The sequence below is a fragment of the Scomber scombrus genome, chromosome 22 (assembly GCF_963691925.1).
Source record: "Scomber scombrus chromosome 22, fScoSco1.1, whole genome shotgun sequence".
NCBI classification, from domain to species: domain Eukaryota; kingdom Metazoa; phylum Chordata; class Actinopteri; order Scombriformes; family Scombridae; genus Scomber; species Scomber scombrus.
In genome coordinates this window covers 21,344,796-21,372,670 of record NC_084991.1, presented here as the reverse complement: position 1 = coordinate 21,372,670, position 27,875 = coordinate 21,344,796, and the positions used below count along the sequence as shown (strand labels likewise).

Sequence of the window (27,875 nt, the reverse complement as noted above, 5' to 3'; positions counted from 1 at the left end):
AGTGCGTCAACATGTAACATAATAAATATATTATTTTCAGTAAGGCATCACCTATCGTGCCTAGACGCTTTGGGTCCTTCCGTCGTTCACACGGAAGCTAATGACCGATGTTTGTTTTGCTACAGTTAGCAGGTAAATATTTCTGTTTTAATGGCACAACAACACGAATATAAGAATAGCTAAGTAGGAATTCACGTTGTGTGTTGTTATAAGATTACACTATAGTGACTCGGTTTGCGCTAACTATCAGTTTAACGCTGTCAAAACGTTTGTTTACATCTGTTTCAGCGACTCCATTCAAGCGGCCGAGCTAACCCGCGTTAGCCACGTTGATGCTAACTCTGTTTTTGGTTCATGTTTTCTTTCACAAAACTTAAACTTCAGATTATTTTAACTAAATATTAACACTGCCTGCCTCCAGAAAGGCGTTTTAAGACTGATAATATGCTAATATATCTCTTATATCACCAACATAAAGAGAGTTAATGTCACCGTTAACTAAGCGGCTATAGGGCCGTCCACACTAGGAGAGATAACTATAATTATAAATTAATGTTGTTTTAACCGTTATTTACTAAATGTCTTGTTTTATTTTGTTTGTATATTTGCTGCTGTTTTATTGGGTTTATGTTTTTCACTGTAAAACACGTTGAGCTGCATGCCTTGTATGAAAGATGCTCTATAAATTAAGTTTATAATAATTATTTATTTATTTAATTGAATTTAATATTTTATTTTATTTCCCTTCACCTACTAGTTCATTTTATTTTGCCTAATGTTGAGTTATACCCCTTGTATGAAAGATGCTCTATAGATTAAGTTTATAATTATTATGTATTTAATTGATTTGATCTAATATATTCTTTTATTTCTTTTGTTTTATCTAATATTGCTGAGTTACGCCCCTTGTATGACAGATGCTCTGTAAATGAAGTTCATTATTATTATTATTTTATAGACAAAATAATGAATCTATTAATCGAAAAGAATCACGAATAGAAAGTTAATAGACAGTTTAAAATAGATACAATTCAAGAGGAAGCTGAAATATTATTGACATCAACAAAAGTGACATTTTATCTATATCATCTATATACTGGTAAATAAGACATATATTTGACATGTTTTTTTTTCATTTAAAAGTTTATTATTATTATTTTAGACAATACTAATAATCTATTAATTGACAAGAATGACCAATAGAAAGTTAATGGACAGATAAAAATAGATGCATTCCATTTAATAGACAGAATAATTCATCTATCGGCTATTAATCATCAATAGATTAACCCATACTCAATTTACTGTAAAACTATATATTTATATTTATCATTCTTAGTGTGGACGGACCTAAAAACTGTTTAAATGCCTTCAGAATCACATTGAGTGTTGATTAGTAACCGTTTCTTTCTCCTCTTTCCTCAGTATGCCTGCTGAACGCAAGCGCTCAGTAAACATGGACGAGAAAGACGTTTGCTCCTTCAGCAACAAGGAGAAGGAGAAGGAGAGAGACGGCGAGAGACGACCCACGTCCGCTCGAGACAAGCCGAAAGATGAGACCGCCAAGGCGAGCGGCAAAAAGGAAGGCGGCGGCAAGGAGGAGAAGAGAAAACGCTTAGAGGAGGAGAAGAAGAAGAAAGAGGAAAAGGAGCGGAGGAAGAAAGAGGAGGAGAAACAGAAAGCGGAGGAAGAGCAGAAGAAGAAAGAGGAGGAGGCGAAGAGGCAGCAGGAGGAGGAGGAGAGGAAGCTTCAAGAGGAGGAGGCGAAAAGACAACGGGAGGAGGAGGCGGCTCTGCTGAAGTAAGTGTTGGTGACTTAGGATCTTTCATGTAAATAACCACATTTAGTGTTCCTTCAATATCAAAGTAACTCGTCTATAAACACGGTGATAAACAGGAGCTTCTAATATCTAATCCAGCATTACTTTTCATTGTAAAAATGTTCCACATGTCTGAAGGTGAAGCTCATACCTGATAAACCCAATTAGAAGTAAGATAGAGGCCTGACTGATACTGGATTTTAGGGAGTAAAAAAAGTCCAATATCGATATATCATTAGATAATTTTATATATAAAGAATATATACATAGACATACTTTTTTTTTTTTTTTGCAATTATCCCTAAAACACAGTTATTTTAATGAAGGCCTGATATTTTACCATTTGACACATGGGGCTGGGCGATATGGATCAAATCGAATATCCCAACATTTTTGACCAAATACCTCGATATCAATATTGTAGAGATGATTGTCAGTGTTTTCACAAAACATTTACACTATAAAATGTGTGTGATAGTTAAATAATCATCAGTAATGTGGATATTATGACATAGTTTACTGTAATGTAGACAACTCTTATGCCATATCATCATATTACAATATGCCTGAAACTAGCCAGTCAGTTACACCTAGTGAGGGCAGAATAATGACAGATAATAAAAGTGAAAACTAAGTGAAAAAGTGTTCAGAGTTACAGGTACTTCATTATTCAGTAAGATGCTTGACCTTTTAAATGTGCTATAACTTTTATTTAATGTTTATTCAAGGACAAGTATACAGCATGATCTAATGATACGTACTAATATATAGATTACAGTCTGTACTGTGTTCAAATCTGGCACATACAAAAATGTTGATATCACTTATTTAAGGCTTGTCAGAAAAAGGAAGAGATGCATTTACTCCTGCAGTGTGTCAGCTTTATATTTCATGCATCTTGACGACTTATGTGCCAAACTCAACGCAGCTCCCTCCACCTTTACTGTTGTCTTGTTTTTTAATCGTTCACCTTTCTCTCTTTCACCTCATTCCTGCAGGGAAAAGGAGGAGAGCCATCAGCTGCACCAGGAGGCCTGGGAGCGCCATCACTGCAGGAAGGAGCTCCGCAGCAAGAACCAGAACGCCCACGAGGGTCGACCAGAGGAGGCTTTCTTCAGCCGACTGGACTCCAGCCTTAAAAAGAACACCGCGTTCGTCAAGAAGCTCCGCACGCTCACCGAGCAGCAGCGGGACTCGCTCTCCCACGACTTCTCCTCGCTGAACCTCAGCAAGTACATCGGCGAGGCGGTGAGCTCCGTCGTGGAGGCCAAGCTGAAGATCTCCGACGTTGGCTGCGCCGTCCACCTGTGCTCCCTCTTCCACCAGCGCTACGCCGAGTTCGCCCCGCTGCTCTTACAGGCCTGGAAGAAGCACTTCGAAGCGAGGAAGGAGGAGAAGTCGCCCAACGTGAGTAAGCTGCGCACGGACCTTCGCTTCATCGCCGAGCTCACCATCGTCGGTCTCTTCACGGACAAAGAGGGGCTCTCGCTCATTTACGAGCAGCTGAAGAACATTATCGGGACCGACCGCGAGACGCACACTCACGTCTCGGTGGTCATCAGCTTCTGTAAGCACTGTGGTGACGACATCGCCGGTTTGATCCCGCGCAAGGTGAAGCTGGCCGCCGATAAGTTCGGTTTGACGTTCCCTCCGAGCGAGATCATCAGCACGGAGAAGCAGCAGCCTTTCCAGAATCTGCTGAGGGAATACTTCACGTCGCTCACCAAACACCTGAAGAAGGACCACCGAGAGCTGCAGAACATCGAGAGGCAGAACAGGTGAGAATCGGACCAGACGCCGCTCCTGGGAAAGCTTTTTTTGTCGTTGTACTCTTTAAAGTAAACCCTTAAACTTCTGATGTTTTCTCCTCTTTCAGGCGTATCTTACATTCCAAAGGAGAGCTGAGTGAAGACAGACACAAGCAGTATGAAGAGTTCGCCACTTCTTACCAGAAGCTGCTGGCGAACACTCAGTCTCTGGCCGACCTGCTGGATGAAAACATGCCGGACCTTCCTCAGGACAAGACCGTGCAGGAGGGTGTGTGACATTTTTTTATTTTTTTTATTTAATCTTAGCTCAATCAATAAACTTTATTTATATAGCAGCTTTCATACAGACTAGTTTAGTTTAAAGTGCTTCACAGTTCACTGATTGAAAAGCTGATAATGAGAATAAAAATAAAATAAAAATACTGATAATAATAATAAGAAGAAAGTCTTTAAAATTTTCTTTCTTCTGTTTCTTTTTCTTGCTTTCTGTCTTCCTTTCTTTCTGTCTCTGTCTTTCTTTTTCTTGCTTTCAATCTTTCTTTCTTCTTCCTTTCTTCCTGTCTTTTTTCTTTCTTGCTTTCGTTCTTTCATTTTTTCATTTTTTCTTTCTTTCTGTCTATCTTTGTCTTTGTCTTTCCTTTCTTTGTCTGTCTTTATTTCTGTCTTATTCTCTTTTTGTCTTTCCGTCTTTCTTGCTTTCATTTTTTATTAAGTGTTTATTTTCTTACTGTATCTTTCTTGATTTCTTTCTTTCTTTCTTTGTGTCTTTATTTCTTTCTTCCTTTTTATCTTTGTCTTTCTTTCTTTCTGTCTTTCTTTTCTTTTTGTATTTCTATCTAGACAACATCAAAAACAAGCACAATAAAATAAAAAGTCAATAAACTATTAAATTATGAATCTGAATCCAGGTTGAACAGGAAGGTTTTGAGTTTCCTTTTTTAAAGATGTGGTTACTTTCAGCTGTTTTCAGGTCTGTTCCAGCGGCTCCTAGCATAAAAACCAAACGCTGTCTCTCTTTAGGTTTTATTTTGACTTTTGGAAAAAGTTTCCTGCCTGAGAAGTTTAGCTTAGATTCCAGTGAGGTGTGTGTATAATTGTGTCTTTCCCTCTCTCTGCTCTCTCAGAACACGGCCCCGGCATCGACATCTTCACCCCCGGTAAGCCCGGCGAGTACGACCTGGAGGGAGGGATCTGGGAGGATGAAGACGCTCGAAACTTCTACGAGAACCTGGTGGACCTGAAAGCCTTCGTCCCCGCCATCCTCTTCAAAGACAACGAGAAGAGCGGCCAGGGAAAAGACAAGGAAGAAGCTAAAGGTATAATTAATAAACAGAAAAGGAGAGATTCACAGCAGTTTCTTCTCCTTCTTCTTCTTCTTCTTCTTCTGCTTCTTCTTCTTCTTCTTCTTCTTCTTCTTCTAACTCTGCTGATTGTTGTTTTTGGTGTAGACGGCAAAGATGGGAAGGAGGGAGTCAGCACCACGGAGGAGCTGGAGCTGGAGCTGGAGGCTCTGGACATCGCAGACGAACCTCTGGAGATGGAGGGACCAGACGAGGTGGAGAATGAAGAACTGGCAAAAAAGCTCCTAGACGAGCAAGGTAAAATAACACGAGTCTAACCAACGACACAAAACCGTTAAAGACGAGCACCTCCGTACATAAAAACACATGGACAGCTTTAACCCTTAAACAGGAGATACTTACAGTACTAGATAGAAATACAGAAAGGAAAGAAAGACAGAAAGAAAACTAGAAAGAAAGAAGAAAGAAAGAAAAAGAAAAAATTAAAACAAGAAAGACAGAAAGTAAGAAAGTAAGAAAATGAACACTTAATAAAAAATGAAAGAACAAAAAAAGAAAGACAGAAAGAAAGGAAGACAGACAGAAATAAAGACAGACAAAGGAAGGAAAGAAAAAGAAAGACAAAGATAGACAGAAAGAAAGAAAAAAGAAATAAGGAAAGCAAGCAAGAAAGAAAGAGAAGATGAACACTTAATAAAAAATGAAGGAATGAAAGCAAAAAAGAAAAAATAAATCAAGAAAAATAGAAAGGATAGACAAATAACGAAAGATAGAAAGACAAAAGAAAGGACGACAGACAAAGAAAGGAAAGAAAAAGAAATATAAGATAGACAGAAAGAAGAGCACTGCACGAACCAAAATGTAAAGAAGTGTTGATCTGACGCCAAAATCCACTCACAATAATTACACAAAGCCTCACGATACATAAAACAGAATTCTCTTAATAATCAGAAAACATAACAAATATGAAATAAACCTTCATATATATATTTTCTGTGTGTGTTCAGAACAAGAGGACGAGGAGGCGAACACCGGCTCCCACTTGAAGCTGATCGTTGACGCTTTCATCCAGCAACTCCCCAACTGCGTCAACAGAGACCTCATAGACAAGGTGACGACTGCGTTTAACATGAAGATAAAGTGTCATGTTGTTTCCTTCACTTAGTGTTAAAAAGACTTCATATAAACAGAACAATACTGTTACAGCTACTGAGAGAAAATGTGTCATTAAATTAGAGTGAAGCAACCTTCAAAACGCTGATTGTAGAAGTGTTGTTGACGTGTTTCCATCTTAACTCTTAACTGGATGATTATTATAACTCAGTGTTATTAAATGAAACATGTGAAGTAACAGCTGTGCGTTGACTCCTGCAGGCTGCCATGGACTTCTGCATGAACATGAACACCAAATCCAACAGGAGGAAGCTGGTCCGAGCCCTCTTCACCGTCCCCAGGCAGAGGTAAAGCTTATTCAGTGATACTTATAAGTGATATTTGGGTCAATGACGAGATGCAACCAAGTGTCCAACAGGTGTAACCAGGATTGTATCATAACAATCTGATTATATATACAGGAGAATAAATGTGGAATAAATATAATCCACTTTATCAATGCAGCATTATATGTTTAAACACACATCCTTCCTTCCCTCCTTTCTTCCATCTTTCCTTCCTTCCTTCCTTCCATCTTTCCTTCCTTCCCTCCTTCCTTCCTGTCTTCTTTTCCTTCCTACCTTCTTGTCTTCTCTTCCTTCTCTTCTTTTCTTCCCTCCATCTCTCCTTCGTGTCTTCTGTTCCTTCTCCTCCTTCTTTTCCTTCCTTCCTTTCTTTCTTCATTCCATTTTTCCTTCCTTCCTTCCTTTCTTCCTTCCATTTATCCTTCCTTCCTTCCTTACTTCCTTCCTATCTTCTTTTCCTTTCTTCCCTCCTTCCTTCTTGTCTTCTCTTCCTTCTCTTCCCTTCTTCCCTCCATCTCTCCTTCCTGTCTTCTGTTCCTTCCTTCCTTCCTTCCTTCCTTCCTTCCTTCCTTCCTTCCTTCCTTCCTTTCTTCCTTCAATTTATCCTTCCTTCCTTACTTCCTTACTTCCTTCCTCCTTTCCATCCTTCCTTCCTTCCTTCCTTCCTTCCTTCCATCTCTTTAATAATCCGGCCCACATCAGATCAGATTGGGCTGTATGTGACCCTTGAATGACCTCACTGCTTTAGGGGGATACAATATATAATATTCATAATTCTTTTGTGGGTTACACCATTTGACATCCTCATGAGCATTCAGTCTTACTTTTGGTAAAACCCATATAACATGGCATTAAACGAGCAAAAACAGGGTTAGACGTGATGTTGTCATGGTGACAGTCTCCACCAGGTGTCGCTGTCTGAATACGAGTGCAGCACGTTGAGTCTGCTTCCTCTCGCAGGTTGGATCTTCTGCCCTTCTACTCTCGTCTGGTGGCGACTCTTCATCCCTGCATGTCAGACGTGGCTGAAGACCTCTGCTCCATGTTGAAGGGAGACTTCAGGTTTCATGTAAGGTTCAAGTTGTTTTATTTGTTGAATTAAATACTGAGTTTGTTTTGTTTTCTGACTTAATAAAAAAACAATTTGGGTCTCATGAGCAACACCTACATGCATGTTTTTGCCGGTCTGTTCTGCACTTTGTTTTATTCTGCAGGTTTTTGATGCAGAAAGAAGCTTGCAGGACTTTTTATATGCAAATATTATTCAAATTAAAAAGTTGTTTTTGTTGCCGTCTGTGCTTTTTAGATTCGGAAGAAGGATCAGATCAACATCGAAACCAAAAACAAAACCGTCAGATTTATCGGAGAACTGGCTAAGTTCAAGATGTTCACAAAAACAGACACGCTTCATTGTCTCAAGGTGAGTAAACAATGACTCTCTGACTAATCTGATATCTTTGTTGTATCATTGAGCTGATTAGTGTGAATGTTTTAAACAAGGAAAAGTCTGAAGTTTTAGTGAGGAAAATCAACCTGTGGGGCCAAAAACATTTATGATTTTGTCCTTTTTGTCCACTGTGGAAATTACACACTTGGATAAAGTTTAATAAACAAGAATATTAATTTAAATGTTTGTCCCAACAGATGCTGCTGTCTGATTTCACCCATCACCACATCGAGATGGCCTGCACCCTGCTGGAGACCTGCGGCCGCTTCCTCTTCAGATCCGCCGACTCTCACCTGCGTACCAGCGTCCTGCTGGTTAGTACGCAGACAATATATCACCTCACAGAAAGTTAAAAAAGGAGCTTTTTACACTTTCTTTACACTCTCAAAGCATCTCTCCCTGCACCAGAGCTGCTACTCTGCCCCTATTGAACTAGTTGAACTTAGACAATCACTTCTGCTTTCTTTGTTTCAGAGCTGAAATACGAACATTTATGAACTAGTACTAAGTTTCTTTCCAATGCTTTGTGGGTGTGTCATCATCATTCATACCTATAGAACCAGTAGTTAAATTACTAAAGCACAATTTTCTTTGTTTTTTATAGATATAACCCCTTAATTTTGCTCTCAGTGTGCACCAGAATGATGCTTTTGACTTAAAAATGTGCCCTTGGACCTCCGTAGAGGGTCGGACTGATGCTTTTCCCTTTATTTTCTGCATTATATGTTCTGTTAAAACACTTCTGACATTTTCATATCAGTGCATGTGGGAAAATATGTTCACTGATGCCGATATATCAGTGAAAGGCCCGTAGTATTGGCCAGTTGATAAATCATTGTGGTGATAGTAATCATTTATCTTCTGATCTGGTTGCTGCTCGTTCTCATGTTAGTTACTTTAAACATGTTTGTTAATTACACACACAGACAATGTAATTACAACTGGAGTCATTATGTTACCATGTGTAAGTGGGAGAAATAATAATAGAAACAAAACGTGTCACTAATTGGTTTATAGTGACATTAAAAAGGACATATTAAGAGTTTTATTATTTTAAGTTTTAGTCTAAATGCAAACCACTGATAGTGTTGTTATGTCGTGTTTTCACTCCAGGAACAAATGATGCGTAAAAAGCAGGCGCAACATCTGGACGCCCGCTACGTGACGATGGTGGAGAACGCCTACTACTACTGCAACCCTCCGCCCATGGAGAAGACGGTGAGGAAGAAGAGGCCGCCGCTGCAGGAGTACATCCGCAAGCTTCTCTACAAGGACCTGTCCAAAGTGACCACGGAGAAAGTGCTCAGGCAGATGCGTAAGCTTCCCTGGCAGGACCCCGAAGTGAAGAGCTACCTGATCTGCTGCATGGTCAACATCTGGAACGTCAAGTACAACAGCATCCACTGTGTGGCCAACCTGCTGGCCGGACTGGTGGCCTACCAGGAGGACGTGGGAATCCATGTGGTGGACGGAGTACTGGAGGATATCCGCCTGGGCATGGAGGTAAGGAGAGAGAAAGACACTGTAAAGTCAAATAATCGCCAGAAAATTCAACTGGAGTTTGTAGGTCTGCTCAACCGTTTGGTAAAAGTCACTTTGTGTCATGATATCTGCTCAAAAACCAAAATCTATTGAACCCATTTAACTTTTTTGGGGCAATCTTTAGCACTTGTATGAGGTATGTAATGCACAGACAGACCATCAGATTGTTCTATGGTTGCTATAGATACGGGTTGTTCTATGGTTGCTATAGATCCAGGTTGTTCTATGGTTGCTATAGATACGGGTTGTTCTATGGTTGCTATAGATACAGGTTGTTCTATGGTTGCTATAGATACAGGTTGTTCTATGGTTGCTATAGATACAGGTTGTTCTATGGTTGCTATAGATGCAAGTTGTTCTATGGTTGCTATAGATACAGGTTGTTCTATGGTTGCTATAGATACAGGTTGTGCTTTAGTGTATAAACAAATAGAATAACACAAATCACTGCTGACAGTAGAGATCCTGCTGGAGACATTTTTGAAGTTCAGTTTCATTATTTTCATCTTGTACACAAACAAAATGCGTCTCTAACATGTTTTTAAAGAAAGTTTTGAACATTTGAGGTCTGTAAAACATCACATTTAGGCTCAATGAGGGGAAAAAAATCCATGTTTTATGTTGTCATGGCCTCAAAGAGGAAGGAAAAGCTGCATAAAGCTCATATCACCACCTACTAAACCTTTAATGTATGATGATGATGATGATGATACATAGCACATGATGCCAGATAAATGAGCTTCTATACCTGCTGTATCTCATTTGAGACACATTTTCAACAGGAATTAATAGAATAAAATAAGCTACAAAATATTTAGTAACTCAACAGTGCATTGGTTTATCTGCACTACATGTTTCTGATCTCATGCATCAGGTTCATCAGGTAAAAAAAAGTACGGACCTCTGCACCCAACCCTAAAGATGATATAACATTTGTTCCTTCAGAGACTGTAATAGTTTAGGTTTGTTCTTTGCTTATTTCCACCACAGAGTTCATTTCTGAGAGGACAGGAAGCCAAATGAAACTCGATGCTAATCTTGATTGACGTTTTTTGACAGTCTGTCTGAACACGAAGCGTCAGTCGTTGACAGACAGTCGAGCGGTCTTACATAACACTTCACAATGAGTCTCATCTTTTTTCTTTTTTTTTTTAAATCTGTGACTCCAGCTCGACAACAACAGTTGACATTTCAATCAGCTACGATTCAAATAACCTGATAAATAAATAACCTTTTTTTAAATTAGCACTGAAACATTCAAATATCACTTTAACATTTAAGGAGAATTCACTCATAAAAACTTAAGATAGAGATAAGGTTTAGAACTTGGATAAGGTTGCCAATATTATATAATTATAGTATATATAATAACAAGTTCAATGAAAAGCAGAAATAAAACAACATATTAGTCCGCCTCAACACTTTCTGAAAGCTCATTAATTCCTGCTGAAGATAAAAACCACACAAAGCATGAGGTCACTTTATGTTGCATTGATGCTTTAGCTTTAAAATGCTTTTAACATGTTTATGCATCAGTTAAAATAATCTACAATAATCAGTAAACTCTGCTCATTTTACATTTTTCTGTTACTAAAGTGATTTTTTAAATGCAGGACTTTTACTCAACTCTTTACATACTGTTCATATTCTGACTTATAATTAGTCTCTGCAACAATTCACATTCATAAAATTCCCCATCAGTCATTAATAAATGGTTGATTAATCCTTAATGAAGAGTATTTATATTTTATTTATGGAAAAAAAGACATTTATAATCACTATTCTATGGTCCAGGAGAACATTTGATAGAATATAGAGAATACAGCAACATGTTTGAATGCTGATTTTTGATTTTGGTAATAAACACAGGTCAATTTTGGACATTTACACATACAAAAATGTTTATCAGCTGCACAAACATTTAAAGAAAGACACATTTTATTTCCATTTTTGTATATTCAGAGTCACATTAGTAAAAGTCCACCTAGCACAAATATATATAAGGTGTTTTTAAAGCTCTCAAATGTAAAAATTGGTAAAATTGTACCCTGAACAGTATGTAAGAGTTAATTATTGAAATGTCTTTTCCTGAATCTGTTTCCAGGTCAACCAGCCGAAGTTCAACCAGCGGCGGATCAGCAGCGCCAAGTTCCTGGGCGAGCTCTACAACTACCGCATGGTGGAGTCGGCCGTCATTTTCCGTACCCTCTTCTCCTTCATCTCCTTCGGGGTGAATCAGGACGGCAGCCCGAGTCCGCTGGACCCCCCCGAGCACCTGTTCCGCATCCGCCTGGTCTGCACCCTGCTGGACACCTGCGGCCAATACTTCGACCGAGGCTCCAGCAAGAGGAAGCTCGACTGTTTCCTCATCTACTTCCAGGCACGTCTGCTCCCAAAATGCACTTCCCTTCACTTCATCCAGTATCCTAAATATGTTCTATATATTTGTAGGTATCAGAAAATCTCATGAAAAGACCCAAACTAGCAAGTCTCTCAGTAGTTTAACCCTCGACTGTGCAACGTTTGTCCTCCCAAAGTATAAATTATCACCCAGTTCTGTGTTTAGACCTTTTTAGCCCAATTCATTCCAACTTATTACCACAGGTTTTACATATTTTTAGGGAAATTATAGTCTAAAGGTCTCATTTAGATTAAATTATACCTCATTTTTGAGTTAACGCCTGTCCCACGGCCTCAAAATTGGCCTGGGAGAACGACAGGAGAGTTAAAATCTATACTCTGTCTCTCACTGTTTCCTGTTGAAAAATGTATAGAGACTTTAGTTTGCATCTAGTCAACTGCACTTGGGACAGAAATGGACTATAATATTCATAGGTGTGTTTTAATGAGTGTATAATCACCTGAAAATAAGAATAGTTGTTACCCTAAAACGAGCTATTTATATCTATATAGGGAGCAGCTTCTCTTAGTGTACATTTAGGCTCCTGATTGGTCCTTTTAACTCTTTAACTGGTGAGATTTGTGACTTGACGTTATTGTCATGTTGTGTCGTGTCTGCAGCGCTACATCTGGTGGAAGAAGAGCGTCGAAGTCTGGACCAAAGATCACCCGTTCCCCATCGACATCGACTACATGATCAGCGACACTCTGGAGCTGCTGCGGCCCAAGATGAGGCCCAGCTGCTCCCTGGAGGAGGCCACCAAGCAGGTCACCGACCTGGAGAGGGAGGTGCTCGTCAAACTAGGTGAGCAGCAGGCGGGCGGCTCTCCGTGTACAACGGGGGGAATAAGTGTTATAAATATATTTCCAATGAGGATATTCATATGAGATTCTCCCCAGGCTTTGGTATTAACTCAAGAAATCCACACATATAAATAAAGAAATCTAAACTTTAAAGCCCATAAATAAAGTTGTGTGTAATAAAAAGCTAGCTGAAATGTATTTAATACTTAATACTTAGTAGAGATGCCTTTGTTTGCTTCCAGACTCCAGACTGTAGCTCAGGTGTGATTTTGGCCGATTGTCTTTAAATCTAGAAGATTACAAGGAGCTCTCTTGTGAACTCTGATCTTTAGTTCCTTCCACAAATCAGGGTTCCCACATGTGCTGGAAAACCTGGAAAACCTGGAAAATGATTGACCAATTTTCCAGTCATAAAAACACATGGAAAATCAGAGAAAAAGTAAAAAAAATGTCCTGGAAAATGATCACTTCTATCTGCCTTGTGAGGTTTAGTAAGGGTTCTTATTGCTAATGATGTTAGCATAAATGAATGGGATTTAACATGGTGAAATTAGCATCATAGCTATCAATCAGTCAAATGTTCTTTTTTATATATTTAGCACCTTTCAAACAAATCCAATGCAATTCAAAGTGCTTTACAACATAGGAAATAAAGTAAAAATATAACTTGGTAACTAAAGCACAATAAGCTATAAAATATGAGGAAGATAAAATAATGCAAGATGAAGATTAAAAGATAAAAACTAAATAAAAAATAGTGATAAAAAGAAATGAATAAAATACAACAAAATAAAATGTAATTGTCTGTTGTTAAGAAGTTTTTGATATACTGATACATGTGTGAAAACCTTTTTATAGCTCATCAACAAGCACTAACCCAGCTGATATAAACTTGCACAGATTGGAGGTAGAATTACTTTCTAACTACTTAAAGATTTCAGCTGCTTCCTTACCTTTCTTTACCTCAGTGTGTTAAATACTTAATATTACACATAACTTTATTTATTGGTGAGAATCTCATGTGACTATATAATATCCTCCTCTGAGATATATCTACTGTATATCCGGCGTGTTGATTAGCACACGTGTGATGAAGGATGTGAGTGTTTGAGCGACGGCCGGTCTCGCCGGTTCAGTCGCTCTCTGTCGTCCTGGCTGAGCAGCATTCCTCAGTGTGTGGGTTGGGTGATGATGATGATGATGATGATGATGATGATGATTACGACGATGCTGCATCACTCATCACTTTGCATTATGGCTCAGACACACACACACACACACACACACACACACACACACACACACACACACACACACACACACACACTCACACTCAGACTATTCAGGAATGATAATTATGAATTAAAAAGGAATGAAGTCGGTTTCTCTGCTCGTAGAGTTTATTTTTAATCTCGTCCCTTAAATATTATTGGTTTGGTTTTTGTTTTGTTCTTTAATTTCCAAAACTCAAACACGCGTATGATTGTCTGAAACAATTAGTCGACTAATAGAAATGTAATTGTCTTTTTATCACATGGAAGTCATTATCTGGTATCTAAGGCAAGGTTTATTTATTTATGCAGCACATTTAAATTCAAAGTGTTTTTTAACATAAAATATAAAATGCAACAAGACAGGATATTTAAACAGCATGTGGCGAAATAAAAAAGACACTTAAACACGATTAAAAGTGTTAAATTAGAAATTAAATGAAGCTTAAAATCAGGAGATTAAAAAGTTACAGTTCAGTTTGAGATTTTAACCCTAAAATTTGGATTTAATACATTTTAGATTGACTTTTTTCATTATATTTGTTGTGTTTTGTCCATTTTAGTCATAAAAAACATGCAATATGTAGATAATAATAATAATAAACTTTATATCTATAGCACCTTCCCGAACCTAAGTTACAAGCTGCTTCACATAATACAATATAACAGAATATTATACATAAAAACACACTAAAAACAATGATAAAGCATAAATAGATACAAAACTAAAATATAAAATTAACACATTTAAACAATTATATAATATTACAGTAACAGCCGTCTGCACAGATGTGTCTTTAAACAGCTGCATCATTTAGACGAGTGAATAATGAGTTAACATAGTCCAGATGGGGAGAATATTAGGGCATGAAGAAGTTGTTCAGTAACGTTTTTTGGTTTTTTTTTTCATGCTTTAATAGATTTAGGTTTATAGAGTTATTTATATACTGTTATAATGTTGAATATCAGACGTTAAACACTCTCAAAGCTCCTTAATTAGAGCTGAACGTATGCAGCTTAAAGTCAAAAACCATCTTAAACACTTACACAGACTCATATAAACTGATGTGCATAATTCATCTTTAATTAATTAAGTTAATTAGATTAATTAGACCCCATTTTTAAAAACTCACCCAGAATAAAGAGAGCAAACTTAACTTGACTCAGACTGCTGAAGCCTCATTTGTGCTTCAGCTGAGATTCATCTAATATTACTAAGATTGGAGTCTGATTAATAATAATAATAATAATAATAATAATAATAACTTTTATTTATATAGTATTTTTTATACATAAGATGCAGCTCAAAGTGTTTTACAGTTAAATCAAGTGCAATAAAACAAGTGAAACAAGTATAGCAAGTAAAATTCAACAGTATAAAAGAAAGAAAAAAGAGAAACATTAAAACAAATAAGATAAAAAAGACAAAAGTAAAAAACGAGACTAAATAAAAAAAACAGGTTTAAAAGAGGAAGAAGGAAATATTTGCGCTGCAGGTGTATCTCACTCTGCAGGCTGCACAGCTCGGCGCCGCCGGCTTTGTTTCACAGTTTCAAGGTGTTGACGAGGAATGCAGAAAAATATGTAAACCAGCAGCTCCACCCTCCGAGAGGCTGTTTGTCAAAGTACTCCGAGCCTTTTACTGCACTTAAAGGAGAAGTACAACTATTTACAATATACTCCATTAAAAGACCTGTATTAAAATCCTACTGCAGTATTATGAGCGATGTAGTATGCAGTATTACAGTAAAAGTACTGCAGTATTATGAGTGATGTAGTATGCAGTATTACAGTAAAAGTACTGCAGTATTATGAGTGATGTAGTATGCAGTATTACAGTAAAAGTACTGCAGTATTATGAGCGATGTAGTATGCAGTATTACAGTAAAAGTACTGCAGTATTATGAGCGATGTAGTATGCAGTATTACAGTAAAAGTACTGCAGTATTATGAGTGATGTAGTATGCGGTATTACAGTAAAAGTACTGCAGTATTATGAGTGATGTAGTATGCAGTATTACAGTAAAAGTAATGCAGTATTATAGTGATGTAGTATGCAGTATTACAGTAAAAGTACTGCAGTATTATGAGTGATGTAGTATGCAGTATTACAGTAAAAGTACTGCAGTATTATGAGCGATGTAATATGCAGTATTACAGTAAAAGTACTGCAGTATTATGAGCGATGTAGTATGCAGTATTACAGTAAAAGTACTGCAGTATTATGAGTGATGTAGTATGCAGTATTACAGTAAAAGTACTGCAGTATTATGAGTGATGTAGTATGCAGTATTACAGTAAAAGTACTGCAGTATTATGAGTGATGTAGTATGCAGTATTACAGTAAAAGTACTGCAGTATTATGAGCGATGTAATATGCAGTATTACAGTAAAAGTACTGCAGTATTATGAGCGATGTAGTATGCAGTATTACAGTAAAAGTACTGCAGTATTATGAGCGATGTAGTATGCAGTATTACAGTAAAAATACTGCAGTATTATGAGTGATGTAGTATGCAGTATTACAGTAAAAGTACTGCAGTATTATGAGCGATGTAGTATGCAGTATTACAGTAAAAATACTGCAGTATTATGAGTGATGTAGTATGCAGTATTACAGTAAAAGTAGTGGTTTGGTCCTCTGACTGATATATTATTATATATGACATCATTAGATTATTTATCTATCTAAAATGTAGAAGTCTAGAGTAGAAGAATTAAGTAGCAGAAATAATAATAATAATGGAAATAATAGAAAGTGAAGTACCTCAAACTGTACTTTTCAACCACCTGTGTGTGTGTGTGTGTGTGTGTGTGTGTGTGTGTGTGTGTGTGTGTGTGTGTGTGTGTGTGTGTGTGTGTGTGTGTGTGTGTGTGTGTGTGTGTGTGTGTCATCGTAGCAGAGAGAGATAGACTGATTGATGAGGCCCTGGAGCTAAACACTGCCACTATTGTTTCACCTTTCATAGTTTAACCAGGATCAGACATTCCTCAGTCGTCCAGTCACACAGGACCTGATCTTCAACTGACTTCATTTGTTCTCTGCTGTCGCCACGGTTACATCATTAGTCTCTTGTAATTGGTGGCTGAGAAAACAAACTAATGAAACAACAATTTCCTCGTGGATATTCGCTCTATTTATAGAAGCTTCAGGTTGAGTTTGACTGATTTAATCTATTATACACGGGTCAGTGATAAATAAGGTTTGGCAATATGAGCGATTAAAAATATCTTTAAAAATAGTTTTAAAAAGCAGCATCAGGTTTGTTCAAATGTACATTTAGTATTTTTGTTGGTTTTATATCATTTGAAATGACATTTGCACCATTTTTTAACCAAAAGTAAGACTGAATGCTCCTGAAAATGTCAAATGGTGTAACCACAAAAGAATTATACATATAACATATTTTATCACCTAGAGAGAAAGAAAGAAAGAAAGAAAGAAAGAAATAAAGAAAAGAAAGATAAAGGAGGAAGAGGAGAAAGAACAAGGAGTAGGAGGAGAAAGAAAGGAGGAAGAGGAGAAATAAAGAAAGGAGAAGAAAAGGGAGGAGGAAGAGTAGAAAAAAGGAAAGAGGAAGAGGAGAAAGAAAGAAAGGAGGAAGAGGAGAAAGAAAGGGAGGATGATTAGGAGAAAGAAAGGGAAGAGGAGAAAGAAAGAAAGGAGGAAGAGGAAAAAGAGAGAGGAGGAAGAGGAGAAAGAAAGGGAGGAGGATTAGGAGAAAGAAGGAGGAGGAAGAGGAGAAAGAAAGGGAAGAGGAAGAGGAGAAAGAAAGGGAGGAGGAAGAGGAGAAAGAAAGAGAGGAGGAAGAGGAGAAAGAAAGAGAGGAGAAAGAAAGGGGGGAGGAAGAGGAGAAGGAAAGGGAAGAGGAAGAGGAGAAAGAAAGAGAGGAGGAAGAGGAGAAAGAAAGAAAGGAGGAAGAGGAAAAAGAGAAAGGAGGAAGAGGAGAAAGAAAGGGAGGAGGATTAGGAGAAAGAAAGAGGAGGAAGAGGAGAAAGAAAGGGAGGAGGAAGAGGAGAAAGAAAGAGAGGAGAAATAAAGCGGGGAGGATTAGGAGAAAGAAAGAGGAGGAAGAGGAGAAAGAAAGGGAGGAGGAAGAGGAGAAAGAAAGGGAGGAGGAAGAGGAGAGAAAATGGAAGAGGAGAAAGAAAGAAAGCAGGTTCCTGATCTCCATGGTTACCAGAGTAAATGTAATATTGATAACAATTGTATTCCATTAGCTTTATTTAATATAAAGTTATAATGTAAGATCATGCCAAACTAGTTGATATGGTGTTTTATTGACAATTTACTGTTTTTAAGCAAGTTGAATTATTTGGTACAAAGTTTTTATGGTTACACCACTTAGACATTTTTACCATAATCCTCTAATATATTCTCTCTAAATGGATTAAAAGCAGAAATTTGATGCTGGGTCCACAAAAAAAGAAAGTGTGCAAGTTATTCATACGTTTATTTTCACATTTTAACCCTTTAAATTTAAACTAAACCACATGGACCCAAAAATAAACCCACATTAATGACTCGTGCTCTGTGTTAAAGGTCTGGCCATGGGGAAGGACGGTCGCACCAGCGCCATGAGTGAAGGGGAGGGTCTCGACGAGGAAGACGACGACGACGATGAGGAAGGAGGCGCCGAGACCGAGGAGCAGTCGGGCAACGAGAGCGAAATGAACGAACAGGAAGAAGACGTGAGTAGTTCTCCCAAAAACTCCCACAGCTCATATATACTCCAAGTGCTGCTAAATAAAATAAGAATAAGAAAAATGTTATAGAGTCAAACCTAGATTCATATATGTATCAGTCTTATTTGATCTTTTTTTTTTTTTTTCACAGGATGGATCTGAGAACGAAGAAGAGGAGAGAGAGGAAGAGGAAGAAGAGAACACCGACTACCTGACAGACTCCAACAAAGAAAACGAGACGGACGAGGAGAACAATGTAAGATCGGTCGCAGATTAAGTTTTAAGTTTTAAGATTAGTTTTAAAAGCAGCATCAGGTTTGTTAAAATGTACATTTAGTATTTTTGTTGGTTTTATATCATTTGAAATGACATTTGCACCATTTTTTAACCAAAAGTAAGACTGAATGCTCCTGAAAATGTCAAATGGTGTAACCACAAAATAATGATAAATATTATAAGTTTTATCACCTACAGTGTATTTAAGTGGACTTATACTAATAATTACTTCATTTAAAAAACATCAAATGAAGAAAAACATTTTTGTAGTGTTTCTACATTTAAATTATTATTAAGTATTTTGTCAATAATGAGCAGAATATCCTAAAAACAACATTTTATCTAAATAAATTTTGACAAATTATGTAAAACTTTGTTTAAACATATAATGCTGTATTGATAAAGTGGATTATTTTTATTCCACATTTATTTTCCTTTATATAATCAGATTTTTATGAAAAAATACTGGTTACACCAATTGACACTGGGTTGCATCATATGATTGACCCCAATATATATAAATACTGTCTTTTAGGATGGATTCATCTATAATATATTCTCTCATTAATTCCACTTGATTGGATTTGATTGTGGCACTAAGTGAGTATTTTAACCGTATTTTTCAAATGATTCAGTCGTGTTAATTTGCTGCCTGTGTGTGTGTGTGTGTGTGTAGGAGGTGACGATCCGTGGCGGCGGACTGAAGCACGTGGCCTGCGCTGAGGACGAGGACTTCATTCAGGCTCTGGATAAGATGATGCTGGAGAACCTGCAGGTACGAAGTGTAAAGATTAGTTTTCTTCCCCTCGCTCTGTGACAGACGTTTTAAAAATCTGCCCCTCACTCCTGTGTGTGTGTGTGTGTGTCCGTCCCTGCAGCAGCGTAGCGGCGAGGCGGTGAAGGTGCACCAGCTGGATGTGGCGATTCCTCTGCAGCTGAAGAGCCAACTGAAGAAAGGCGGCTCCGGGAGTCAGCAGAGCATCGGAGAGGGAGACTCCGACATCTCGGACACCATGCAGTTCGTCATGCTCACGCGTAAAGGCAACAAGCAGCAGGTAAAATCCACCAAACCTGCAGCTTTAAAGCCATTTACGTGATTTTTTGTGCCATTGCGGTGAAAGATCGAGCCAGACAGGAAGTCAGACACAGAAACTTCAGGTTAACTATCAAAATAAAACAACCCGACTGTATTTCAGCAACAGACACGAATAAAAACAGACAAATTAAGAGAACATTTAACCACCTAATGACACACAGTAGAAGCTCAGAAATCAAAGAAAACAAAGTTAACAGTTGTGCTGCTACTACAGTTATTACGGTATTTGATAGGGCTACCGTAATTACTGTAGTAGCAGCGCAACTTAATTTATATAGTCAGAACAAACAAACAACAACCCAAAAAAAAGAAATCATTAAAAATAGGAACTCAGGAAACACTATCATAACTCTCAAGAATCTCCAATGAGGAAACACCAGAGGTAGGATTAGAATTAAAAAATACAATAAAATAAAATACATAGCTAATAAAAGATTAAAAATATATAAAAGGAAAGAATAAAAGAAAGACACTATAGAATAAAGTGGGTAAAACCGGAGATGTTAGTACAAAATAATGAAGTAAAACAGACATAAAAGATGATTTATGAAGAAGAAGCAATACAATAGAATAAACTGAATAGTCAAAGTAGTAAAAACAGCTAACAGCTAAAATTTGAAAATAAAAGCAACGCTGCGCATCCGTGCTTGGTGGAAACCCCGAGGTTAGACTTAAATTTGAGGTTCCCTGGTTTTTAGGATCTTCAGTTGCTCCTCCTCTTGTCTTCTCTCCCTTTATTTTTTTTTTACCCTTTAAAAGACGACTGAAGGGACCCAGAGGTGTTGTTAAAAAAGCTCCAGAAACACACACAGAAACATGACATGGGACAGAGAGAGTGACAAACTTTAACTGTCTGAACCCGCTGAATGACACACACACACACACACACACACACACACACACACACACACACACACACACACACACACACACACACACACACACACACACACCCAAGTCCAACTGAGTCCAGAAATAATATTGACTCTGGAATCTTAGCTGTGTGTTCGTGTGTGTTTGTGTGTGTGTGTGTGTGTGTGTGTGTGTGTGTGTGTGTGTGTGTGTGTGTGTGTGTGTGTGTGTGTGTGTGTGTGTGTGTGTGTGAGGAATGTGTGGTTTGAGGGCCGAGGCTCCTTCTCGTACTGTAGGGTGTGTCCAGTTTTTCTGGCCTCGGGGCTCGGGAGGTTTAATGGAGCGTTGAGTCCACACGGCTTCGCTCTGTTTAAAGGACAGCTGCCAGATACACACAGGAAGAAAAAAAATCACTCTCTCTTTTTTCTTCTTTTCATGTTAAAAGTTGGAGAGCACACAGAATATCTTTGTAGGTGTTTTTAGTGAGTCGTGTAGATGGGAAACACCATTTCTCTCTCTCTGACTCTCTTTGCCCCCACTGTAAACACACTGCGGGGAATAAAAGCATCCTGTGTGTGTGTGTGTGTGTGTGTTTGAATGTACACACACACACACACACACTAACATTGATCTACTGTATTTAATACATGATACTCAGCTCTCATTTAAAGTAGTGATTCCCTTTGCCTTTTTCTTTCCTTATTTTACCATCGTACACAACCCACACCTACATATAAATACAAATATAATATCTTTATGTATATTTTATTGTATTCATAGCATAAAAAAACAACAGCAGCATAGAACAATTAACTTTACAATGATCCTAAATATATATTTTATTATTATAATTGTGCAGAAGAAAAGGTGGATACAAACTAAGTGGAGAAAAAGTGCAAATCCTAATTAAAGCTGTCAGCAATGATGAACACAAAGGGGACAAGAAGCACAAACAAACAAAGTTTAGACTGATGAGGGCAAAAAAATAAAAAATCCTAAATATTTAACTTAATTCCTGCAGAAAAAGATGTAAAATGAGTAATTTGTATAATATTCTGAGCAGATTATTTCCTGTGGATGTTGTCGTGTATCAGACAAAATGTTCCTTATATTTTTAGGAGCACAATTAGATAGATAGATACTTCATTCATCCCCTAAGGAAATTCAGATATCCAGTAGCAGTTTGAGTTTAACATGTTTTTAATGTGCTTACTCTGCTAGATTAGCACGCTCTGTAAATACTGCTGCTGTTTAATATATTAAGTTTATATCTTTATTTATTTAAATCTAAATAAGTGAAGGTATAAACTTCTAAAATAAGCCTTACATGTAGTTATCTTCACAGAAACTCTTCTCAATCTTTTCTTTTATTGAACAGAATATATAATAGAATAAACAAATGAAGTACAAGCAACCAGTCATTCCAGTTCATAAAATAAAAATAAATTAAAAAAAAATAGCTTTAAAAAAGTTTAAATAGAAAGAAAATAACTAACTAAATAAAAAAGAAAGGCGTGACAGATGTTTTCAATTGAAAAAATTCTGAATAGATTTTAATAACAGATTCTTATTTCTTTTTAATAGAATATAAAGACTCAAAATATTATTTTATATCAATTAAAAAATAATGTAAATGATGGGCTTGTTTTTGATGTTTTGGCTTTTTGTTACTATTCTTCCACTTTCACTCGACAGGGTTTAACTTTTACATGATCAACAGTCAGCTGTGAAGTCATTTGAAGGTTTTGGAGTGTCATATTAACGTGTGTGTCTGTGTGTGTGTGTGTGTGTGTGTGTGTGTGTGTGTGTGTGTGTTCCTGGTCGACAGTATAAGATCCTGAACGTGCCGCTGTCGTCCCACCTGGCTGCGAACCACTTTAACCAGCAGCAGGCCGAGCAGGAGGAACGAATGAGGATGAAGAAACTCACGCTGGATATCAATGAGAGACAGGAGCAGGAGGACTACCAAGGTACGACACCAGTTTAACCAGTTTAACCCTTTCTGCTCACTATGATGTTAAGAAACTGAATGGGAAGGGTTAACAAGAGGGAGAAAATAAGAAATTAATAATACGTCCAGATTAAGCCGGTTAGATATAAAGGTTCATATTTATCTCTTCATTTCAGCATTTCGTCAATACTAAAATGTTTCAATACGATATACTACTCGCTACAATATGATACGATACAATACGATATGATACATTTCAATACTATACGGTACAACACAATATCATAGACTGTATATAAGAAATTGACGTAACATCCGTGACGTCACCCATTGGTTTGTGGACTGCTGCTCGGAGGCCAATAGTATCGGATCTGAGCAGCGCCATCTTGAACATTTCAGGTGCATGCTGGGAAAAATAAAAACATGGATTCTACTTATATGGGCATCAGGAGGAGCATGAGGCGCCCTCCTGAACCTGTGAACCAATCAACCTGTCAATCACCACGTAGCCACGCCCTAATGCATACCCTGCTTTATCGTCACATATAAAATCAGGGAGGCCAAAATGTCCCAAATGAACATCATACTGCATTGAAGAAGGCTTTAAACTAGCGATTGAGACCATAAACACATTTTGAAAACGTTTACTGAGGTTAGAAATCAAGTGAGAAGTTGGTGAATTCTCCATTGACTTGTATAGAGACGGAAGTCCTTTTGACACCAAAACGGTCGCCCCCTGGTGGCCTTTTGATAGAATGCAGTTTTAAGTTACTTCCACGTTGGCCTCATTTCAGAGGACCAGAACTCCCCGCCTGGTTTCAATACGATACGATACTATACTGCACAACTCTTTTAGGCCCTTTTAATATGAAGCTCTTGGTTAATGTAATTTATTTTTTTGTAAAACACTTTGAGCTGCATTTCCTGTATGAAAGGTGCTTTACAAATAAATCTATTATTATTATTATTAATTATTTTAAGACTCTTTGAAGCCGTTCCTCTACTGACAGTCATGTTTCCTGATCAGAAAAAAACACATTGTAGTTAAACTTTATTAATCCACTGTGTGTTTTTGTTGTGTTTTACAGAGATGATGCAATCTCTGGCTCAGCGCCCGGCGCCAGCCAACACCAACCGGGAGCGCCGGCCTCGCTACCAGCATCCGAAAGGCGCTCCCAATGCCGACCTCATCTTCAAGACCGGAGGAAGGTGAGACCTCAGCTCCTCAGATGCGTGACGTGCTTGGCCTGGTTGATGTGAGGATTTAGGGCTTATTATCACACCTCCTTCCCTCCTTCCTTCACTCCTCCTTCCTCCTTCCTCCCTCCTTCACTCGTTATCTTTTGAACAGAGAGAAAAGGGCGAGAAATGAAAGGCATGAGAGGCAAGACAAACAAGAGAGACAAGACAGGACAGACAAGCAGGAGAAAAACCAAAGCAGCAGTGCAGCGGAGTAGTTCAGAACAGCTGGAGAAACCTGGACTTTTTTAATTTAACGTCATCGGTAGAGTGTCAGAAAGTACATTTTTTTGTAATAAAAAGAGAAAACAGAGAGAGAGAAAGTTCATTTTGCCTGTTTCCTGTTCTGATTTTCAAATGAAATTATTTATTTATTTTTTCTGGAAATATTTGGAAATAAAGTTGACTTGAAGTTTATACTTTCTTAGCATCAACAGCGCTGTGTGTGTCTTTCTTGCTTTGGTAAAGAGGAACGACGACACAGCAGAAACTGAAGTGTACGTGACATTTAAGCTCGTCTGATGGCGAGTCCCTGCAGGCGTTTAGTGACTGAACCTAAAACACAGATGCATGCACATAAATCCATCTGTCAGCACAATTAGGAATGTTTTTAATTTAAACACACACACACACACCCACAGACACACACACACACACACCTGATTCTGCTGCTGGAAAGACCAAATGTGTTAATTCGCCGCTGCAAATAGTCCCAGACACAAGCACCTTTTCCAGCTGTCTTAGGAGACAAATGAGCCTGTTTTAAAAAATAAAACAACATATTTGTGAGCCATAAAAAAAAGAAGTGCTACAGACACGATCAGGAAGTCAAAGTTACCACACTACAGCAGCAGCATGTTTAATAATCGGCCAAATTTGAGTTTTACATAATAATTATAATAATAAGAAGAAGAAGAAGAATACTTTTTTTCTTATATACCTTCAAAGACACTTCACAAAGTTAAATGAATCAGCAAAGACGTCACAAAGAGCTTCATCACTTCCCCCATCTCTTACACTGGAAGTGATGAAGGGATCCACAGTCCGCCCTTTGTGTAAAAAAATATGTATTTAAAAGTTTAATCTGAAGCTAATATGAAGCTTCAGTCGTCCAAATGAGTCAAAATAAGTCTTCTGTTTCAACGTTACAGTGTTTTTAGTTCCAAAGTCTTTTTGTTACTATACTTCCACCATTTAGTATTGCAGTAGTATTACAGTAGTATTACAGTAGCAAAGTTCCTCTTTTTGTTACTATACTTCCATCACAGCTCAACAGGGAAACACTAAGAGGGAATCTGATGCTAAAAAGACTGTAAATGTGTCAGATATCACTTGATATTAACTCAGACTGATGAAGCTCAATAGAAGCTGATCATCTACTTTTAAATGATGATTTTGTCCTCCATCACTTTAAATTGAAAGCACATTTGAAAGAGATCTTTTAATAGTCAGTATGAACAGGGGGAATGATTACAGGGAGAAAAAACCTGTTTCACTGCTCATACGGACACCTGAGTGCTGTCAGGAAAGAAAGAAGGAAGACAAAGACAGAACAAGAAGGAAGATGAGGAAACAAAGAAAGAAATAAAGAAAGGGGGAGAGTAGCTAAAACACATTTTTGAGTGTTATCTTCCATTTCTTGTCACTAAATCTTCCTAAATTTCACAGACTGGTCCTTTTAAACTCTTGTCCGTAGCACTCAGCATGTCTGCAGTAAATGTCCTGCTCTTTCCTCCAGGAGACGCTGATGGGAGTCTGGCCCATGGCTGAGCGAGCAAGAGTGAGAATGAACGAGGAAAAAAGAGAGAGAGAAAAAGACAAGAAGAAGACGAAGAAGATCGGAGGGAAACCGGTCTAAACAGGGAACGAGTCCTACAGACGCCCACTGATGCCGGGACAGACCAAAAAACCTCCAACCCCCCCCCACCACTGACTGACCTGAAAACACACACTCTGGAGCTCAAAGAGGAGAAACACACACACACATATATAAAAGCAGGAGCTGAGAGAGAGGGGGGGGGGTGGGTTCAAAGGTCAGGGGTCAAGACAGAGGGCTCTCTTTCTTTTTTTGTCTGTTGCCTGAGATGACGAAGATGAAAAAACAAAACAAAAACTAAACCGCCTCGACAGGAGACGACGACGATGACGAGGAAAAACTGACAGAGGCCGACTGACGGCGAGGCGGGACGGTGGGAGGCGGGATGAACGGATCACCTCCCGCCGTCACACACACACACACACAAAGTCGAGGGATAAGAAGTGACTCACGAAAAAAATCTGCGAGTGGACAAAATTTAAAGATTAGCAACGAAAAAGAGAAAAAAAAAATGATAATGTTTTTCTTTTTGTATATTTTTGTGTTGTTGTTTTTTTTGGACGCTGGAAATGAAAAAGAACGGGAACAGATGTGTTGTCGCCCCCGCGGCCCGTCGTCATGGCAGCTCTGAGACGGAGACGGCGGGCAGGGCGAGGTTTTGTTGTTTTGTTGTTGTTGTTTTTTTTTAAAACACTGGGCAAAGGTCGGTCGTGTGTTCACATCATGGACCCGAAAAAACTCGATGTTCTGTTCGCCCGAGAGGACCGATGAGGTCGAGTGAAAGAAGCAGCCGATGGTTTCTGTTCTGTTGGGACGACGTTCTTCCCGCTTGTGGCACTTTTTTTTAAAACGATAAGTCGCTCCGTTTGACACGTTTTATTAAATAAAAACTAAAGTTGGAAACGTCAAATATTAGTTTTTACGCTTGGCTGAGGTTTAGAGAATTGAAGTTGGAGAATAAAATCATGACGTACGTGAAGCTAACACTTAAATCGAAGCCTAATAATCTCTCGGTTCAACGTCCAATCGGCTGCGTTGGTTTCATATGTCAGAGTTCGTGGATGAGTACAAGTGTATTAAAACGAAAAACAGAGGAAGCATCTAACATTCGTTTTTACGCTTAGCTGAAGTAGAAAAAGTCGAAACAGAAGCAAAAATGCGACAAAGTTAGCGATTAAAATCATGATGTACGGTGAAGTTCAGTTTAAGCATCTGTTTCCTGTTTCGGTTCGACGTCCAATCAGCTGCTGTAGTTTTGTACGTCAGATTTCGCCCTTTTTTCAACTTTTTAAAGGAGCGGAATTGAAACGCTGCTTATCGTTAATATCCTCGCATGTTTCATCGTCACTCTACCGGGCCACAAAGTGTTGCATCACTCTCTATTTAAATTCATTCATCACCCTCCGTTATGAATACAACGTCACATCCTTTTTTTATAGTGCAGAGATGATTTCCATCCACCTTTCATCTATCGTCATCCACGTTCTTAATTTTGCGTATAAAGAAACTAGAAAATTCAGAAAAGTAGTCGAGGTATCGCAAACTTTCAAAAAAAGTTAATTTGCCGAGCTGAGGTGGAAAAGTTTGGGAGTGTCAGCAAAGTTAAATGTAAAGAAAGAGAGCGGATAAATGATGACAGACGTGAATAACGTGATTCAAACGTCAGCGACTGGACGATTAGCGCCACCTGCTGTTCACGTAACAGCAGCGGAAGAAAAACGAGCATTATTTCCCCTTTTTTCTTTTGTTGATATTCTGGAAATTCAGATCAAATTTACGTTAAATTTGAATGGAAGTCTGGCTAAAGTCGAGGTGTTTACCTTTTTTTAAAGCCGCACTCCAAAGGTTAACGTTGTTTTTCAAGCACAGAAAAAGAAAGAAAAGTAGTCGAGGTATCGCAAACTTAAAAAAAAGTTAATGTGCCGAGCTGAGGTGGAAAAGTTTGGAAGTGCAGCGAAGTAAAATGTAAAGAGAGTGAGCGGATAAATGATAATAATGATAAATAATGTGATTTAAACGTCGCTGCAGAGCTTTAAAAAAAAAAACATCCGACATCTCTTTTAATGACGTCATCTCTGGCACCGACTAGACGATTAGCTCCACCTGCTGTTCACGTGATAAACAGCATGAATTCCCTTTTTTTTTTTTT

The 27,875-nt window shown here is 38.1% G+C and overlaps 1 protein-coding gene across 4 annotated transcripts; it reads left to right on the top strand.

The window, feature by feature from the left end:
* Nucleotides 1-90: 90 nt before the first annotated feature.
* On the top strand, nucleotides 91-27,875 carry upf2 (UPF2 regulator of nonsense mediated mRNA decay). 4 transcript variants are annotated; one of them, XM_062443719.1, is made up of 21 exons: nucleotides 91-132; nucleotides 1,426-1,800; nucleotides 2,818-3,597; nucleotides 3,696-3,856; nucleotides 4,713-4,904; nucleotides 5,037-5,186; nucleotides 5,897-6,000; nucleotides 6,264-6,349; nucleotides 7,307-7,415; nucleotides 7,653-7,766; nucleotides 7,991-8,107; nucleotides 8,907-9,296; nucleotides 11,440-11,715; nucleotides 12,357-12,540; nucleotides 18,354-18,502; nucleotides 18,648-18,752; nucleotides 19,449-19,547; nucleotides 19,651-19,827; nucleotides 22,549-22,690; nucleotides 23,760-23,880; nucleotides 25,652-27,875. In XM_062443719.1, the coding sequence occupies exons 1-21, from the start codon at nucleotides 101-103 to the stop codon at nucleotides 25,656-25,658; spliced, it is 3,870 nt and encodes a 1,289-aa protein (XP_062299703.1). In that variant the 5' UTR covers nucleotides 91-100; the 3' UTR covers nucleotides 25,659-27,875. The 4 variants fall into 4 exon arrangements, with proteins under 4 accessions (XP_062299703.1, XP_062299702.1, XP_062299701.1 ...); XM_062443718.1 differs by having other exon boundaries at nucleotides 25,649-27,875; XM_062443717.1 differs by having other exon boundaries at nucleotides 24,023-27,875.

Bases quoted from the DNA above. Each gene is read 5' to 3' on its own strand.
- upf2 (XM_062443717.1), top strand. From the start codon at position 101: ATGACCGATGTTTGTTTTGCTACAGTTAGCAG. The intron at 6,001-6,263 runs GTGACGACTGCG...TGACTCCTGCAG, and splicing joins ACAGAGACCTCATAGACAAG to GCTGCCATGGACTTCTGCAT. The intron at 11,716-12,356 runs GCACGTCTGCTC...TCGTGTCTGCAG, and splicing joins GTTTCCTCATCTACTTCCAG to CGCTACATCTGGTGGAAGAA.